Source organism: Abramis brama (genome assembly GCF_963993115.1).
Source record: "Abramis brama genome assembly, chromosome: 3".
NCBI lineage: Eukaryota > Metazoa > Chordata > Actinopteri > Cypriniformes > Leuciscidae > Abramis > Abramis brama.
The window spans coordinates 49831175-49849704 of record NC_139965.1 but is presented as its reverse complement, the minus strand read 5'-3'; the positions used below and the strand labels follow the sequence as shown (position 1 = coordinate 49849704).

Sequence of the window (18530 nt, the reverse complement as noted above, 5' to 3'; positions counted from 1 at the left end):
ATTATAAGGAAACATGGAATTAGTTTCCATTGTTATGCTGATGACACTCAAATATATATTTCATCACGGCCGGATGAAAACGCTAAATTATCCAAATTGACAGTGTGTGTTAAAGATATAAAAGATTGGATGACGCGTAATTTTCTTTTATTAAATCCAGACAAGACAGAGGTAATACTTATCGGTTCAAAAAACCACCCACAGAACCTCTCACAATACAACTTTGACATCGTAGAATGTCCTGTTACTTTATCCTCTACAGTAAAAGACCTGGGTGTTGTACTCGATTGTAAGCTGTCTTTTGAAAATCATATTTCGTATGTTACAAAAACAGCCTTTTTCCACCTTAGAAACATTGCTAAGCTACGTAATATGCTATCAGTTTCTGATGCAGAAAAGTTAGTTCATGCATTCATGACCTCGAGACTAGATTACTGTAATGCTTTATTAGCCGGTTGTCCTGCATCCTCAATAAACAAGCTACAGTTAGTTCAAAATGCAGCTGCTAGAGTTCTTACTAGATCAAGAAAATATGATCATATAACACCGATTTTATCATCACTACATTGGCTACCTATAAAGTTCCGTATTAATTATAAGTTATTGCTACTGACTTATAAAGCCCTAAACGGCTTAGCTCCAGTCTATTTAACGGATCTTCTATCGCCCTATAATCCATCGCGCGCTTTAAGATCAATAAATTCGAGGCTTTTGGTCATACCTAGGATATCCAGATCAACCAAAGGAGGGAGAGCATTTTCACATTTGGCTCCGAAACTCTGGAATAGTCTTCCTGATACTGTTCGTTGCTCGGACTCACTCTCCCAGTTTAAAACTAGATTAAAGACGCATCTTTTCGGCCAGGCATTCATATAATATTGTTAATCTTACAGTTCAAACTACAATCCGGCCTCTAGTTCATAAATGCCAGAGGAGAACTGGCCCCCGACTGAGCCTGGGTTCTCCCAAGGTTTTTTTTTTTCTCCATTAGGTCACTTGATGGAGTTTTTTCGGTTCCTTGCCACTGTTGCCTTTGGCTTGCTCAGTTGGGGATATTTTGGGGATATTTAATTTTATTCTATCAATCAATAAATTCCACTAGAAACAAACCTTGTTGTATTATTTTATTTTAATTTAATACTGTGAAGCTGCTTTGATACAATCTGTATTGTGAAAAGCGCTATACAAATATACTTGATTTGATTTGATTTGATTCTCACGATTATTTCGACTTTTTTCTCGAAATTTAATGAGTTTTTTCTCGAAACACAACGACTTTATTTTTGAAATGTAATGAGTTTATTCTCAAGATTGTATTTCGACTTTTTTTAATCTTTAGAGTTTAATCTCGCATTATAATGACTTTAATCTCGAGATGGTTTTATTTTTTTATTATTGCTTGGCCCTAATCCTCTTCCGTAGATTTGACCTCTGCCTGGAGAAATCCCAGGGTGGAGTAGTCAGTGTTGTCTGGGTTTAATTATACTGAAAATACCGCTCTGGTCACACAAAGAAATTATGAACACATGAAAAAACAAGAGAAGACAATGAAATATTAATAAATGACTATGTTGCAGACAATGTATGATTTTTTTTTTTTTTTTTTTTTTTGAGCTTTTTAGTTTTTCTAAAACCTGTAGCTGTAGTTTGCCCTTTTTTGTCACTTAATATTCAACAATATTGCTGATCTGCCTGCATTGACACCATTATATGAGAATTGAGCTGGATGATGACATAATTTATCTATATAGCCGCTCTGGAGAAATCAGTGAACTAAATAGATAACTAATGATTTTTTACAATGGAAATGAAAGCTTTAGCGTAAGTTCCAGGAAGACTAAATTGTTACGTCACTTATTACCTTCTCATCTATCCAATCGTGTTCTAAAGATCGGTACTTGCACGTCTGAGTTTGCAGATGCTGACGCCTTCACTAAGTTTAGTGTTTTGTTCTTCCCTCATATTTTAAAATATTAAAAAAAATATAAATATAAACATTTTCCTCATAATTTGATGGTTTAAGCAAACTTGTAAGGTCATAAAAAATAAAAAAAATAAAAAACTCTGCACATCACTTTTGGCCACTACTGTATTATTGGTGTGGTCAGTGCCACTATAGTGCAATTCAAGAGCCTGCTAACTGTAGACTGAAGGGCCCGAGTCATCACAGGTGCACTGCTGCATTTTTCCAGTCGCCAAAATTATAATTATTACTTTCATTTCATTGCTGTAAAATTTCTTAAAGGCAAGTTACAAAAAGAATACCTTGATTAAACTTTTTTTTATCGTTTGATCAACTCCGTCATCATTTAACTCCAATACATCAGCCGTGTCCTCTCTGCTACCATCTTGTTACTCCTAACTAGGTCTCCAGCTCTCTTAAATAATTTACGAGCTGAGACAAAGTCTTAACACTTAGGAACCTTTATGAATCACACTTATTCTTAAGTTTAGGAATAAGAGTAAAATTATGTCATTTTGACAGACTTGAGACTAAAATGTTACTCTGAGTGGCTTTATTCATACGGCCCCTGGACTTTACACCTCTGCTCCAGTGTTTGCGCTCTGGACTCAACACGTCAAATGTTTCTAATTAGGCTACAACGTGTTATTTGCAGCGGTGAGCAATGTAGCCAATCACAGACATAGTTGTTGATCTCTAAAACGCAATGGCCAATCAGAGAAGTTTAAGTTAGTCAGACGCACATTCACTTTCTCACGCAGTGAAAAAAAAAATCACGAAGCAAAGAGGACAGACACCGACAGACAAGACAGAGCAGGTTACTTTTTTGACATGAAACAAAGTCTCAGCTTTCAAATTCTGTCAATTTTATTACAAAATTCAAACAATATCATTTTGGCGCTCTTCAATGTGACATGACAGATCAAGGGGCAGTGTGCATAGGCTTAAATTTATTCAGTATATTTTATAGATTTATTTAAACCTAAACAACAACAACAACAATAATAATAATAGCCTGATAATGATAATTTATAATAATAATAATAATAATATGAAGAAGAGGATGAAGACAGGAGGAGGAGAAAACTTTTAAACTGTCACGAAACTGCCTTGCGATCACATTTGTGAAATTTTGGTGAAATTACACAGGCAAAAAGGTCCATTGATCATTGTCATGCTACAGTGTAGTGACGTAATGTATGAAGCCAGCTTGCACAGGAGTCACTTTCAAGCAGCTTTCTGTTGGTCAAATCAGGCATTCGAGTGACCAACTTGGACCCATAGTGGAACTTTTTTATCACACACGAAACTGCTGATCGTGTGGTTTATATTGAAATGACTGGAATTCACCTGTGAAAATTTGCCGAACAACAGCAAATTTTACTGAACCTAAACTCTGTTATAAGGGAAAATGTTATCTGCTTGTTGTGATGTAGGAATACTGTTTCTGGGTCGAAGCCTCTACTCGTTTATGGTGAGAATACTCAAAAGTTTTTTTATGAGCACTGTTGATTCAAGTCACATATTTAAGCTAAGCCTTTCAAAAACCATGATGTATGCATAGTCTCCAGTCTTACGGCATCTAATACTTCAATATTTTGATAATTTAAAAAAGCTGAATAACTGTGAATATCTGAGATTTCGGTATAGAGATAAAGGTTAGGATAATAATTTTCAGGAGTATTACAGCACACTGTGTATGTATTAGCACCGTTTGTTGTTTGCTTTTGGCATCTGATAGAGCTTTTGTTCCTGCAGTGACGTCAGGCTTAACAAGCGGATTGAGACATGTTTTAAAGTTAAGTATACAAAATATATTTGATGCACATTTTTAATTAGGGTAGTGAAGATGTTAATGTAATTGTTTTACATTGATTTATTACATGGACATGTGTTTCCATGGATTTTGTTGAGAAATCCTTTTTTTTCTTCAGGCCTACCTATGGTATATATTTGGTTGGTTATTCATGTTGCTTAATGGTTGGTTATTCATGTTGCTTATGTAGGCTATTATACTATTTTTTAAATTTGTATTCATTGATATTAACATATTACTATCTTTTTTCCAAGTACATGTAAGTGTATGTATTAAAGTGGATCTATAATCATTTCAATAAACATTTCTTATTTTGTATTTGGTTCAGTTTTTGTGTTTGTTTATTGTAATAGAAGTCATTGATAACCATAGTACCAACATGATAAAAAAAAAAAAAAAAAAAATTGGTTCCTGGAGGCACCCAAAGTGGTTCTACACTGTGCTTCATAGTTCCTCTGGAAACCTGGGGTGCGTTTCCCGAAAGCATCGTTAGCCAACTATGGTCGCAAGTTCCGTCGTTATCAGCATAGTTCAACGATTTGGTGTTTCCCGAAACCATCGTTCCAACGAACGTTCGCAAACAGCATCGCAAACTTGTGTGGTTGAAACCTCTCGAGCTGTCGTTAGAAGCATGGTTCCTTGTTAGTTTGTTGTGTCGACGTCATTGATTTCGCAGCAGCTGGGTGTGTTCTATTCAGAGCTATCGACCCTATAGCCTATTTCTTTCGAAGCTTTCACCATTCACTTTAAGTGATTTGGATGACTTAAAGTCGAGGTGCTCAGGTTTTACACAATTTGATTTCTTCATTACAAATTATTTGAAACGATATAATAGCGTGACGATTGCAATTATTCTCCCTTCGAAGTGCCCTCCGAAATGATTATTAATGCCGGTTGGGACGCAGTCTTGGTTTCGTTTGTGCAAAGAAACGGTGAGTGTGCAAGTGAGTAGCTTTGTTAAATTCCCAAAGACAAATAGTCATATAACAATATTTTACAAAAATGATTTTAGGGGTTTACCCTTAAATATTAAATTGTATCTGTACTGTAGCCTACACATACGCAACATATGGAAACGTAGGCTAATTTACATACGTTAACATAGGCTATTTAAAATATTACACACTCAAATCACAGTATTTTTTATATATAGTCAAAGAATGAAGTACAATTTTATAAATAAGCAGTTTTGTGTTGTAGAATATAATATTCTCATGGCGTTATAAGAAACAAATACATATTTATTGTTTGCAAAAGTATTTATGTGAAGTCTGCTGGGGGGAAACATAGGCAAATAAACAACATTATTTATTAACACAAGTTATGTCAGATTAAATTAAACAAATAATAGAAAACACAGTATCCAAACTGTAAAATATTAGCCTACCATCCAAACATATTCTGAATTAAAAGTTCTCTGACTTCTGCTCCTGCAGGATGCATTCTGCCTTGATGTGGGTTCAAAGGATCATCATCATCATCATCATCAGAAACAGCATCTTCCTCACCATCGGCTCCAACAGCACCAACTTCCTCCTCAGGAAGCTGGACATTTTCCCTGACTGCAATATTGTGGAGAATTGCAGTAACCACAATAACAGAACAGCTTTTGGTGGGGTTTAGCTTCAGGCCACCACTGGACTTGCTGATGCAGCGAAAACGTTGTTTCCACAGTCCTATAGTCCTCTCCACTATAGAGCATGTCCTTCCATGGGCCTGATTAAACCTTTCCTCTGCAATGGTGGCTGGATGCTGCACAGGTGTCAAGAGGTAGGGGCGAAGAGGATATCCACTGTCTCCCAGGAGCCAGCTATCACCAAAGCCACCTTCTTCAGCCATCTGGCAAATTGCAGAATTGGCCCATGCAAAAGAGTCATGTGTGCTTCCAGGCCATTTTGCCACAATGTCAGTGAACATTCCCTGGTGATCACACACTACTTGAACATTAATGGCTGGATAGCCCTTCCTGCAAATGTACAAGGGCTCATTTACCTTAGGGCTTAAAACTGGGATTAGGGTGCCATCAATGATGCCAATCACTCTGGGGATGTTGTCAATATCATAGAATTGTTGATTGGCCAGCTGTATTTCCTCAGGAGTTTTAGGGAAAACCAGGATGCTCTTCATCAGCTGTAATAGCAAAGGTGTTACTGTTGTCACAGTTTTGCTGACTGAAGACTTGCTGAGCCCCAGGCCATCACCCACCACCTCCATAAAACTTCCAACAGCAAAATAACGCAGTGTAGCTAACAACTGCACCTCTGGACTTAAGGCGTAGTTTCTTCTTGTTGCCCTCTGAAGGTGTGGTTTCACTATCTGAAATAATTCAAGGATCTTGGTCCTTGGAAGACGGAATTTTCTTAAAATTGCATCATCAGATAGTGAGTCAAGAGGGGTAAAATTTGTCCTTATGTGGGCATTTATATAAACTGATTGACTTCTCAGTCGCCTTCTGTGCTCCAGCTGTAAGAATCTTTGTAAAGCTGCCATTGTTGAGCACTTGAAACACACATACACACTGTTTTATTAGGATAGGCATTAGTACACCTGCTTTTGAGTTAATAGAAACACCTTAGCTAATAATCATTCTAAATTAATTTAATTACTACAATGAATTATTACCATCTTCTACCATCTAAAATAGGCTGTTGTCATTCTGTTATTTCATATTTTTCATTCTTCTCTTAAGAAAGCACTTAAGAGTGTTTTGTGTTATGTTTGGCTTATATTGTCATTGATGATATTAATGTTGTGAATTAACAAAATTTTCATTTACTTTATGGTTTATGTGATGGTGGCTCACCACTTCAAAATAAAAAATAAAAGTTCCATTCCATATGTTTCATTATCAGGCTTGGTCACATTATTCAGGTATTTAATAAAGGATGACATGGCATGGTAAACATGCTTCAGCTTCACTCAGTAATGCCTGCATTTTTATATGGCATTAATATACTACTTTGAGTCAAGTCACAATAGTATGCTCTTTTCCTCATATTAAACTGAATGCCCAGTGTATTAGAAAAGCACTTGAAATACATATTACAGAAGAGTATATTTGGCCATAACATTTTTTATTTGTATTTCAGTTCAACTGGTGAAGGTTTTTAACTCAAAAGGTTTTTAACTCACTGAAAAACAAATTGAATGTCATGCACCACACAGCTTCACCAGAGCCCCATTTGCCAGAAGGGAGGCATGATGGCCAACAATGTGTGGATCTGAAAAAAAAGAAAAAAAGATTACATGGCTGTCATCCACACATGATTTGACTTTCCATACTGAGTAAATAACACAATTTTCACTTACTGTCGGTTGGTAGAAACATGGTTAAAGAGGGCTTGCTGGCTTGTTGTTGCAGGAGTTCCAATTTAGCCCTCCTATAGGCCATAACCTCCTGATGATGTTGGTCTTGCTGCTCCTTCAGGGCTCTCAGTTCTCTCCTGATTCCCTGGAGTTCAGATATCTTCTTCTTCTCCGACTGAAGCAGCTTCTCACTGCAGCCACAACGTCCCCTGTTTCTCCTTTGGTGGGAGATTAATGGCTGGGTTTCTGGAATGCCAGAACGACGTTGCCCAGCACATGAGGAGGCCTCAGACTGAGGGGAGTCAGAAGAAGGGAGCAATAGCCCAAGACCAGGACTCATTGCTGATGTTCCAGGGGCAGGTGGAAGGGGTTCTGATGTTCCAGGGGCAGGTGGAAGGGGTTCTGATGTTCCAGGGCCAGGGTGGAGGGGGCCTGATGTTCCGGGGCCAGGGTGGAGGGGGCCTGATGTTCCGGGGCCAGGGTGGAGGGGGCCTGATGTTCCAGGGCCAGGGTGGAGGGGGCCTGATGTTGCAGGGCTCAGCTTTGAATTCAAAAGCCTGGTTGACGCACATGCATCTATGCCTCCAGGGATCCCTTCCAAGGCCTCAGGCCCCAGGATGGCCAAAACTCTCTCTTCCTCTGCAGTCAGAGGAGGAACGGAGTTGATACCCCCACCAGTCTTTTTTGCTTCCCTTCTACGTGCTGCAGCCCTCCGTTTGGTCACACTTGCGAAATCCGTCCACTTTTTTCTAACTTCTTCTGGGCTTCGCTCATAACCATAGCCAGCAGCATTTATTTTTTGGGTGATTTCTGCCCAGGATTTTTTTTTATCAGCATTTGTAACACAATTTTTCAGCTTTGAAAATAGCTGTATTTTTTTAGTCTCCACCTCCTCCAAAAGAACTGTAACTTCATTTTTTGAAAATTGTGGTTTTCGCGTCATTTTCAGACAGGTCATATGAACACATAGCTGTATGGCAAGGGGACTTAAATAGGAAGGCTAATGATCTTAAGCAAAATATGCAACAGGTGTACACAATAGTATAACAATCACAGTGTTTTTAAAACCCATCATTTATTTTCATTTTAATTGTGCTGATCTATCAATATTCAATAAGAAATTAATAAATATGAAATTGTGAAATTAATAGTTATAGATTTTGGGATCAGAGAAGACAACATTGTGTTTATATATGTATATATTTTATTGTGCAAAGAATGAATGTTGAGTTGTTAACGTAATTACTCCACATCGTCACTAAGAAAGCGCAGTCGAAAAGAGAAAAGAACCAAATTTACAGCAGGTGGCGATATGTGCTCATAGCACCAGTCCGCCATTAGAACGAAGAAGAAGAAGAAGAACGTCATAACGACAGCTCCAACCAATGTGGTTCAAACCATGGATCTGCGACACAGGTACCATGGTTTCGGGAAACAGTAGTGACTAGCTAGTTGATTTCTTTAAAGATGCATCGTACTATGATGGTTAAACCAGTGAGTTGCATCGTTGTACGGGAAACGCAACCCCTGAGTGGTTCCTCAGAGAACCGCCCCTTTTGAAAGGGTGCCACAGGATCTACAGACGGTTCTGCCGGTGTGGCAAAGTGAAGAACCCCAAAAGGTTCCTCCAGGATCGTTTTATTTTTACAGTGTAGGCAGAATTATATTTTTATCCGGGCCTGGGCAAAAGCCTACTTATTTCTTATAGCCAAAAGCAAACTAACAGACTCAGTATTAAGATTAGCCTACTTCAGTCTTCATTTTTTTTAATTTTTTTTTTTATAAACTGGTAGAACACACGCATGCACAGTAAAACAACAGCAACAAATATGTCTTCGTCACAAACACATTTTTAATAATTAGGCCTATTGCATTAATATTAGACTTTTTAAATCAATTTCATTAATTTTGCCTAAACACCTTAAACGAAAACTAAACAAAAACAGCACTTATTTAATAAATTAGTTAAGCAAAGTTATTTAATAATCCACACTCCAATAAAACATTTAACAAAAGCAGCTTTTATATCAAGTTTTTAATAAAAGAATTCTTTCCGAAAAAAATAATTAGTAACTGCGGGCTGATGGCGTTCTCTCCCGGGTCAATGCAAGGTTTTTTTAAATGATTTTTAATAGAATTTTGTTTAGACATCGCTGCTAGTAAACACATAACTGCAAAGTAATGGGATGCGTGAAAACACAAACTCGCAGGCATGAATTGGCTCAGGCAGGATAACCGTTAATTGCCTAACACAGATGTTAATCAAATTTGTCAAGCATCATTCAAAACCACATTTTATTTATTTTAATATTTGAGATGACACAATCATGTTTGTAATTATATTAAACACAATTAAATAACAATACTTAAAGGGATAGTTCACTTTGAAATTAAATTTTGGTATGTTTTAGCTTACCTCAAGGGAATCCAAGATGTAGGTGTCTTTTTTTCCGCAGTAGTTTCAATTTTGATATTTTTAGGTCAAACCGTTCTTGTCTGTCAGTCATTTAATGCAGGTCTATGGTCACTGTCTCAAAGAGCATGCACAGAGTCCAAATTAAAACAATTCCCTGTCGTCCAAATTAAACAATTCCCCATCGTAAGTACACATTGATGGCCCAAGACACGAAACGAGCGGTTTGTGTGAGAAAACGAACAGTATTTATATCGTTTTTACCTCTTATACACAGCCACATCCAAGTGATCTGATCTGACGTGTACGCAGACTGGTGCATAGATATATACACTAGATGTCGCCTTGTCTACGGCAGTTCATTGGAACGAATGTCTTTAAGGCGACATCTAGTGTATATTTCTATGCACCAGTCTGCGTACACGTCACACACCAGGATGCGCGCGCGCCCTCAGATCACTTGGACGTGGCTGTGTATAAGAGGTAAAAACGATATAAATACTGTTCGTTTTCTCACACAAACCGCTCGTTTCGTGTCTTAGGCCATCAATGTGTACTTACGATGGGGAATTGTTTAATTTGGACGACAGGGAATTGTTTTAATTTGGACTCTGTGCATGCTCTTTGAGACAGTGACCATAGACCTGCATTAAATGACTGACAGACAAGAACGGTTTGACCTAAAAATATCAAAATTGAAACTACTGCGGAAAAAAAGATACCTACATCTTGGATGCCCTTGAGGTAAGCTAAAACATACCAAAATTTAATTTCAAAGTGAACTATCCCTTTAAGTAAATTAGCCTAAATATTTCTGTAATAACTGGGTGGGCCTATTCCTATAAGTGGGCAGGCCTGTGCTTTAACTTTACATCTGAGGCGTTTAAAGAGTCTATTTGTCCAGTGTTTATTTCTAAAGAAACACGACAATGTATAAAAGGCTCCATTACCTTGTATCTTACGTTATGGCCCCGTAGAAGCCGTTTTTGTAAAAATAGGCTAACGATTGCGGCATAACCACGCGACTCTCTATCGCACAGTAGAGAAATTACCGTATAGACAGGAGGAGAAGCTCGCAGGCAATCAGGGAGGACGTGGAGACAAAATGACAAAATAATTAATCAGAATACTTACCAAAAGTTGCTCCTGCTCATAGCTCATGGACATCTCCTACTTACGCTCTCTGTCTCTGCAAGATTCGGAAGGGAATGATTCAGATTTCTCTTGGCACAGCTACTAGAAGACTTACAACTGTCAGACAGGTTGCTCACGTCACATCTATGTCGTCAAGCTCAGTTTGATGCTGTGCAGTACGCTCAGCCATCAGGAAGAGAGTGCTTCTAATTGACTTCACTGGTCTCCGTCGAAGTCTATGGGGTCGCTGTGTCCATTTATTTTACTGTCTATGATCGTAACGGTAGGTCTACAGGAATACTACGGCAATATAGGCTGTAGCATTGATGGGCTACATAAATTTAACCTCAATAAAGGTTAGCCTGTAATTTTATTTACAAAAATGTCTCTATTTGTACAAATTGCTGCACATTCGTTGAATTCTGAATTTTGCACACACAAGTTGAAAGCAATTTGTTTGTGGATAGTAAAACATATCTGCAACATTTATCAAGTTCACGGATAATTGTGCGTGCATTTATTAATCATTATGATACTAAAATCATAATAAAGTATACTACAAAAAATCAGATGAGTCCAGAATATGAACGCAACTCGTTTAATTTCACGTTAAGCATTTTCCTCCCATAGAAAACCATTATAAGAACGCTAAATGTGGCTTAATGCATGAATGTCCCCTTATGTCGAAATAACAAGATAGTATGTCGAAATAACAAGTTATTATGTCGAAATAACGAGATATTTATGTCGAAATAATGAGATATCATGTCGAAATAACAAGTTATGTCGAAATAAAGAGATATTTATGTCGAAATAACGAGTTATTATGTTGAAATAATAAGTTATGTCGAAATAATGACTTAATATCTCGAAATAACGAGTTAAGTTTTTTTTTTTTTTTTTTTTTTTTTTTTTTACCGTGCGGTTCAGAGCTTCCGTAGCTTACATCTTGTTCATGACCAGAATCAAAAATGGCACATTGATGTATGCACGTGTATTAAAAATGTGACACACATTTAATTATTACCATTTTATTATTATTATATTAATTTTTAAATTATGTTAATTTATAAATAGGCTACAAATGTTAAGCACCTTTTAAAACATACAGAGATTCATTTTCACAAAAACTGAACTTGTAATCCTCTTCTCATGTGTGTGTCTGAGTGTGATCATGGATGAGTATTTAGGCCTACTCTCTCTCTCTCTCTCTCTCTCTCTCTCTCTCTCTCTCTCTCTCTCTCTCTCTCTCTCTCTCTCTCTCACTCTCTCTCTCTCTATCTCTCTCTGTCTCTCTCTGATAGGGAGTGTACCGTGTTTTGATGCTGGATTTGATAGATTTGTTTGTGGCCATATTCATTTGCCGTGGATCAGAAAGCTGACGGGCCGTAAAATGAAAATTTGCCTCCAGATTTTGGGAGCGCTGTGTGTCGCTCGCTGCTCTCGCAGGATTACAGAAACACAACATGCTGCAGTCAAACACAACGCTTTGTGTTTGTCTCCGGCCACTGCTCCACCACACATTCTGTTGTTCCCCTGAAATGTTCTATTATAGTTTTATTGCTTGTTTTTCCTTCTAACATTAATATTTTATAACCATGAAAAAGAAAAAGAAAAAAAAAAAACTCAGAAATGCATACAAAGACAAAATAAGCACTCAAATACGTGACACTATTACATAACTGCTGCATAAATGCATAATAGCAGAACACATGTAGGCTACTGCGTTATATTGGCAGCTGCAGTCTACAGGTGCTGAATGTCAGTAAGCTCTATTCACGCTTCTCTCTCCAATGACTGGAGCGACAGTAATGGAGGAGCTGCTGTGGGAGATAATTAGATTAAATGAAAATGCATGTTGTCTGGGAGTGACGTCCTAAACATCTAATTAAAATTAATTTGCTGCAGCACAGGCGGGACAGAAGCTGTCCTCTTTACAAATAACAGCGGCCAAACCACACAACTCAAGAAAACGAAGGATGCAAAACATTCAGACAGTTGCTGATAAGAGGCATTCTTGAAATAGGCTATGACATGGTTCTGTACATATTCAGTGGCGTAGCGGATGGGCACACATGGCACGGGGGGGATGGGCGCTTGTTGTAGGTATTAATATTCCACGTCTTGCGGAAAAACATTCTAGCCGCAGCTACTTCTCTCTGTTTATGTCTATGACGAGTCATGCAGATACTGGGCTACTCCGTAGTAGTTTGGGTCGTACCAGTCTAAAATAGTCAGAATATAAACACGTAGTGTAGTGATTCAGGATAAGACAAAAACACTGTTTGGAAAATGTTTTCATGATGTACTCGCTTATTATATACATTTTGTAAATTTTGAACCAAAAAAAGTTATGGACTGCAGCTTTAATGCAGCGTCAGATGTCAAAAGCTCAGTCAGTTTTTACTTTCACTTTCTGTAGTGAATAATTGTCTGGGGTTTGAGACTTCTTCACCGCCATAACTCTAAAGCAAAGTTTGTACATTACTTGTGTGATATCCACTGGGTCGCCTTCATGGTTTAAAATTTATTTAACAACAATTGCTTGCAACATGATGGACAGTGATTTAGATTTTGCACGTGCCATTTCCTGTGACAAAATAAACAAGTACGCTAAAGTAGGCCTGTCTAAATCACATGTGGGCATTTTTTGGCAAAGATGCAGGGCTTACAGCAATGTGTAATCTGAATGTGAGCCTAAAGTGGTCCATATGATAAATAATGAATATGGTCCAAATATCACAAACAAATGTGAGCCACCTTTGGCAAAAATGTGGCACAATCGACAATGGCTAATCTGGGTGTAAACCATATATGGCCCACATATGTTGCAGCTAATGTGGCCCAGTTATCTTAAAACATATCTGGGCCAGTCTTGGCAAAGATGTGGGACAGTAATTACTGGTGAATGTAAATGTGAACCTAAAGTGGCCCAGACATGGCATAGCAAATATGGTCTGAATACATTTCACCAAATTTGGACCAAATTTACGGCTAAATGTACCAGATGGCATACATATCCAGGCCTCATCTGGGCCAACTATGGCACATATGGCTCAGTTCTGGCAGCGGCAAATATCATATGGGCGTTGTCTGGCCAACAAACATCAAGTCAGTTTTAGTGTGAGTTGTGGCTTGCTGTGTGTGGCCTAGATGTGGCCTGGATATGTATGCCATTGCCAGACACACTCAGGTTGAGTCATCGCCGTCATTCAATGTGGTATGTGGCCCAGTAGAATGTGGGATATGTGGGCCACAACTTGGCCATTTGCTATCTGGGATTCCATGTGCTTGGTGGGCCAGAGCAAGGTATTGGATCTGGGCTGGATCTGGGCCAGAATTAAAACAAACTGTTTCCCAGATGTGGGCCAGTTCTGCTTCATTTGTTTTGTTCATGGCTGAGATGCGGCATTGCCATGGCTTGCTTGTGGCCCAAATCTGGCAAACAGGAGCGGACCGCTCAAGGGCCATCATTCCATGCGGTATGTGGGCCAGATGAAAGTGTGAAGTGTGGGCTGGATCTGGGCCACAGCAATTTTGCTATCTGGGTGATGTCAATATATACAAATCTGTAAAGGATCCATCCACCATCAAACCCTCCATACAGTTTCCTTGAAAGTAAATGTGGTGATGCGATCAATTACGAGAGTGATTAGGGGCGGATACAAAATTCAGTGAGTATAAAAGGAGATGAGATTGACATCTCACTAAGCGCGTCTTTCTGGGTCCTGGGAAGTGACGCCATTTCTGGCGCACCGTGTTTATGTCCAGGAGGTAAGAGCTACTAGTGGCATTCTCTGCGTGAACGTTTTGTGTGTAAGGGTAATTTGAGACGCATTTGATTTAACAGTGTTTGGCTGAGGAGTACGTTAGATATGTCAATGTGAGGCTACAATTAGCACGCCATCGAGTACTGGGCGGTATGAGTTACCATATGCAGGTATGTTACACTTATTTTAATGTTAGGTTCACAAGATAGTGATTTCTTAAATTGAAATGTTGTGTATTATATTTTAACAGTGACACGGGGGCCAGGAGGTGTTGCAGCCGGCTTTGTGGGCGCTGTTAGGCTTTTTTGTGACCCATTGTTGGTCCCGTGAATTAGGATTGCCTGCAGGTAGTCATTATTCGAACTGGAGCACTTCGGAACGGAGTTGTATTCGCCTCTGCAAGCTGTCTTCGACCATTCCTTTGCCTTTTACTGGAACGACGCATTTACTGCCGATCTGTACTTTTACTCTAATTACTTGACGATCTCATTTCAGTGAACGAGGGCCTCGACGACCGGAACGACGCATCTGTTGCTTATCTGTACATTTATTCTAATTGTTTGACGATCTCATTTTAGTGAACGGGGGTCTCCTTGACGACCGGAACGACGCATCTAAATTTATCTGTACATTTATTCTAATTGTTTGACGATCTCATTTCAGTGAACGAGGGTCTCCTTGATGACCGGAACGATGTAGATCACAGCCTGTAGTGACGCATCTAAATTTAGTCTTTTCCAGAATTGACATTAAGACTTGAGTAACTTATAGTGGTGAGAATCTACTGGTTTTTGTCACTACTATTGTGTTTTATTTCGAATATTATGTCTCGTTGAATGTCGGTTGTTTGTGAATGTGCTTTGAATATTGTAGTCTGAGAATATACATTTTTATAGGACAGCGCTGGGCTGACAGAGTTAACTAGTATCAGCCAGTGAACGATTGCATCTTTCTGATAAACCGGTTCCTTCTGGCAGCGTGTGATAAGTGTAATTGACAGACCATTACATGGAATGTGTATTTGTGTGTTTGTTTGTATCTGATATTGTCTTCTCTTCCACTCAGAATTGGGGTTCCAGATTAGCCAGAGTGCTCTGTGTGTGGTGGTGGTTCGGCTATTGATCTGCAGTGTTTACAGCGGGTGAATTTGGTGTTGTGTGAGAGCACGAGTAGTTGCTGTGTTTATTGGATAGGCAAGATGAACTCCCCAATTCTGAGGTGGTAAAGTGTGTGTGTCTGTGATTGATGCATTCTCCTTTTTAATGTTTGTATATTCAAAAGACATCAGTTTGTATTTTATTGTATGTATCGAATAAAATCTGTGAACCGTTATCCATTGTCTGATATCTGACTCAGCCACTGCGAATCTGTGTGCTTTACAGTTTATGTAACTGTGGGTCCCCGGCCCATTTCCGGGGTGGCGTAGTCGGTTTAGTGCCATAATTTGCATTGTAGTAGACACTTGAAACCCAGGTTGCCACATAAACATGAAGAGAAAGAAGACCAAAGTGTAACATTGATTTGGCAAATTTACATTTGTATTCCTTCCATTCTAGTGTTCATCACCAACTTTTCATCATCCAGTCAATTTCTGATAAGAAAATACCAGTCCCTTCTGGGCAACAGGATAGTAGACAGGATGTGTAGCGACGATATAAACTCTCCGACAATATTATTTCAATCTTGCAAATGAAAGAGATGTTATCTGTGCCATAATTCAGAGGCTGCATTTCGAAGGCCAAATGCGTCACAGCGGTGTGACAAAGGCAAATGTGTCCTTTGTTTCCCGGGACACGAAGGATAGAACGACTGGATCCTCCACATCCTAGCCTATCCCAAGATTTATTGCGCCAGTAACCACTGGATTACATTTTTAAATGTAAGTATTATTTTATAAGGTAAAAAAAAAAAAAAAAAAACTTTTTTTTGAACAACTTCTACAGCTGTTCAAATGTTGACATATCTTAATAAAATGTGATTTTAAAGATAGGTTATACTCTTTATTATGTACCTAAATGATCAATGTGAACATATTCAGACAGGTTGTGAACCCTGTTTTGTTTACAGCTAAATATAATAATAAAATAGTCCAGTACAAACGTTACTGCTGCTCTTCAACGGCAGCTGTCACAGTTTCTAAGCGATAAGAGCAATCTTGCTTAGGCTAGACCATCCCATTTGATAATGCTCAGTTCAACCTACTTTGAAGTCCGCATCCTTTGAAATATGCAGCCTCTGAATTGGGACACAGCTGTTTTCAGCCATTAGGTGCCGATATGGATCTTCATTGTGACGTTTTACCTACAAGTGTACAAGCCAGATTATACAGTCAAATGCAATCAGCTAAATATTTTTAAATTGCCGTTGTTGTGTAAGAAAAGTTGTGAAACATATGAGAGTAATGTCATTAAACAATCAGGTTACACACACATTTAAAGAATAGAGCACTGAACTCTCATATTTGATGTTAATCAGAATTGGCAAACACTTGCGGCCATAACATTGACATACAGCACCAATGCATGATATAGTTGTGTTGGTTTTTGCTGGTCGAGTAAGTGTGCACGGTTTAATAAAATAAAATTGTGTTCAGATACTGAATCTATATGATGGTAACGGACACATTTATTGTCTACCTTGTTTGTACGATGTGAGTGGTATGTGTTGATGGGTCTTCATGTGTGCTCATACACTGAGTGTCTAATAACCAATTATTCCCCCCACACACACCTGTGATCTGAGCAGAGTCTGACATCTGACACACAAAATACACTTTCCATCTATCTTCTGTTCATTCATTCTGTCTATCTCTGCCACGTCTGTAATCATTCCCTCATGAGTTGCACCATTCGCTCCTGATGCTCGAATCAAAGCTTGAACTCTCAGGACAGAAACACTTTCTTAGTCACTTTCTTAGTCAGACGTACCAACAGTGCTGCAATTTAAATAATATACTTTTTTTTTTTCTTTTTTTTTTTTTTTTTTTACAAATATACTTCCTCTTTCTTTTCTTTACAGACACACTTACTGACAAAGTGCAATGTTAGCATCTTTATGGGCAAATTCAATTTTTATTTTTCAACCAGGCCACTGATTTGCATTTTACAAACCTTCAAGAAATGTTGTCACGGTTGAATTGAGAGTCGATTCATGTTTGCCGTAATTGAATACAGTATGTTAAAAGTACAATTTCAGCATTGCTTGTTCAGACGCATGTCTGCATTAGACACATTGAGATGGCTGCTTTTCCATAAGATTCTTGAATGACCGCACAAATAGTTTCATACAAGAAAATAATCACACAATGGCTACTGCTGACGGAGCTGCAGGGTCAGACCATAACGCAACACATGCATCTGATGAACATTTCGTGCTTGGAATGGAAACTGAAAACATGGCCTTTTAGAATATTTGTTTTCTATGTAGCATCAGGTGAATAGTGTAAACATGAATATTTATTATTTATGTATTAATTTGTTCAGTTAAAAAACAACATAATGTATGTATATTGTATAATGTAAATATGAGCTGTTCACACTATTCCAAATTTTCTGAAGTCTGTGATTTGAAATTTCAGTCATTTTATAAACAGAGTTCTGACTCTGAATTCTGGTTGCATTGCAATTCAGATACTTTCATTTTTGTTGTATACTTGATTTTATCTATTTATCAATTTTATCAATACTTGATTGACTTGCAGTTGCTAAATTTGGGAGGAGTTTGATAAACTTAAGACAAAATAAAAAAGGAAGACATGAAATTGATGTGTTGGCAGCACCTCTCTTCCCATTCTATCAACTCTGTTTAGGGCCTCTGTGAAGCCCCTCCTTCTGAAAAGCACAATGTGCTCTGATTGGTCGGCTGGACCAGTGTGTTGTGATTGGTCAACTGCTTTGAGCGTGTTTGGAAAACACCATACTGTTTCAACACTCAACTCAACTCAACCATGGCCCGCCCCTTTATTTTGCATATGCCCTGAGTGGGAAGTATTTAAATAAGGAATATTGTGATGTGTATTTTCCCGGAAGAAATCTCTAGACTACAATCAAGGCGTTTCAGGGAGTTTAGAAACAGTGCTTGCTGATACAGAGAATAGCTCCCTTTGGAGAGACTTTGTGCTTTGTATCT

General features: G+C 38.3%; 1 protein-coding gene across 1 annotated transcript; it reads right to left on the bottom strand.

Moving 5' to 3' along the window:
* Positions 1-5162: 5162 nt before the first annotated feature.
* On the bottom strand, positions 5163-6269 carry LOC311079926 (putative nuclease HARBI1; the record flags this gene model as incomplete). Its single annotated transcript, XM_084109647.1, has 1 exon — positions 5163-6269. The coding sequence occupies one exon, from the start codon at positions 6267-6269 to the stop codon at positions 5163-5165; it is 1107 nt and encodes a 368-aa protein (XP_083965773.1).
* Between the last annotated feature and the right edge of the window lie 12261 nt (positions 6270-18530).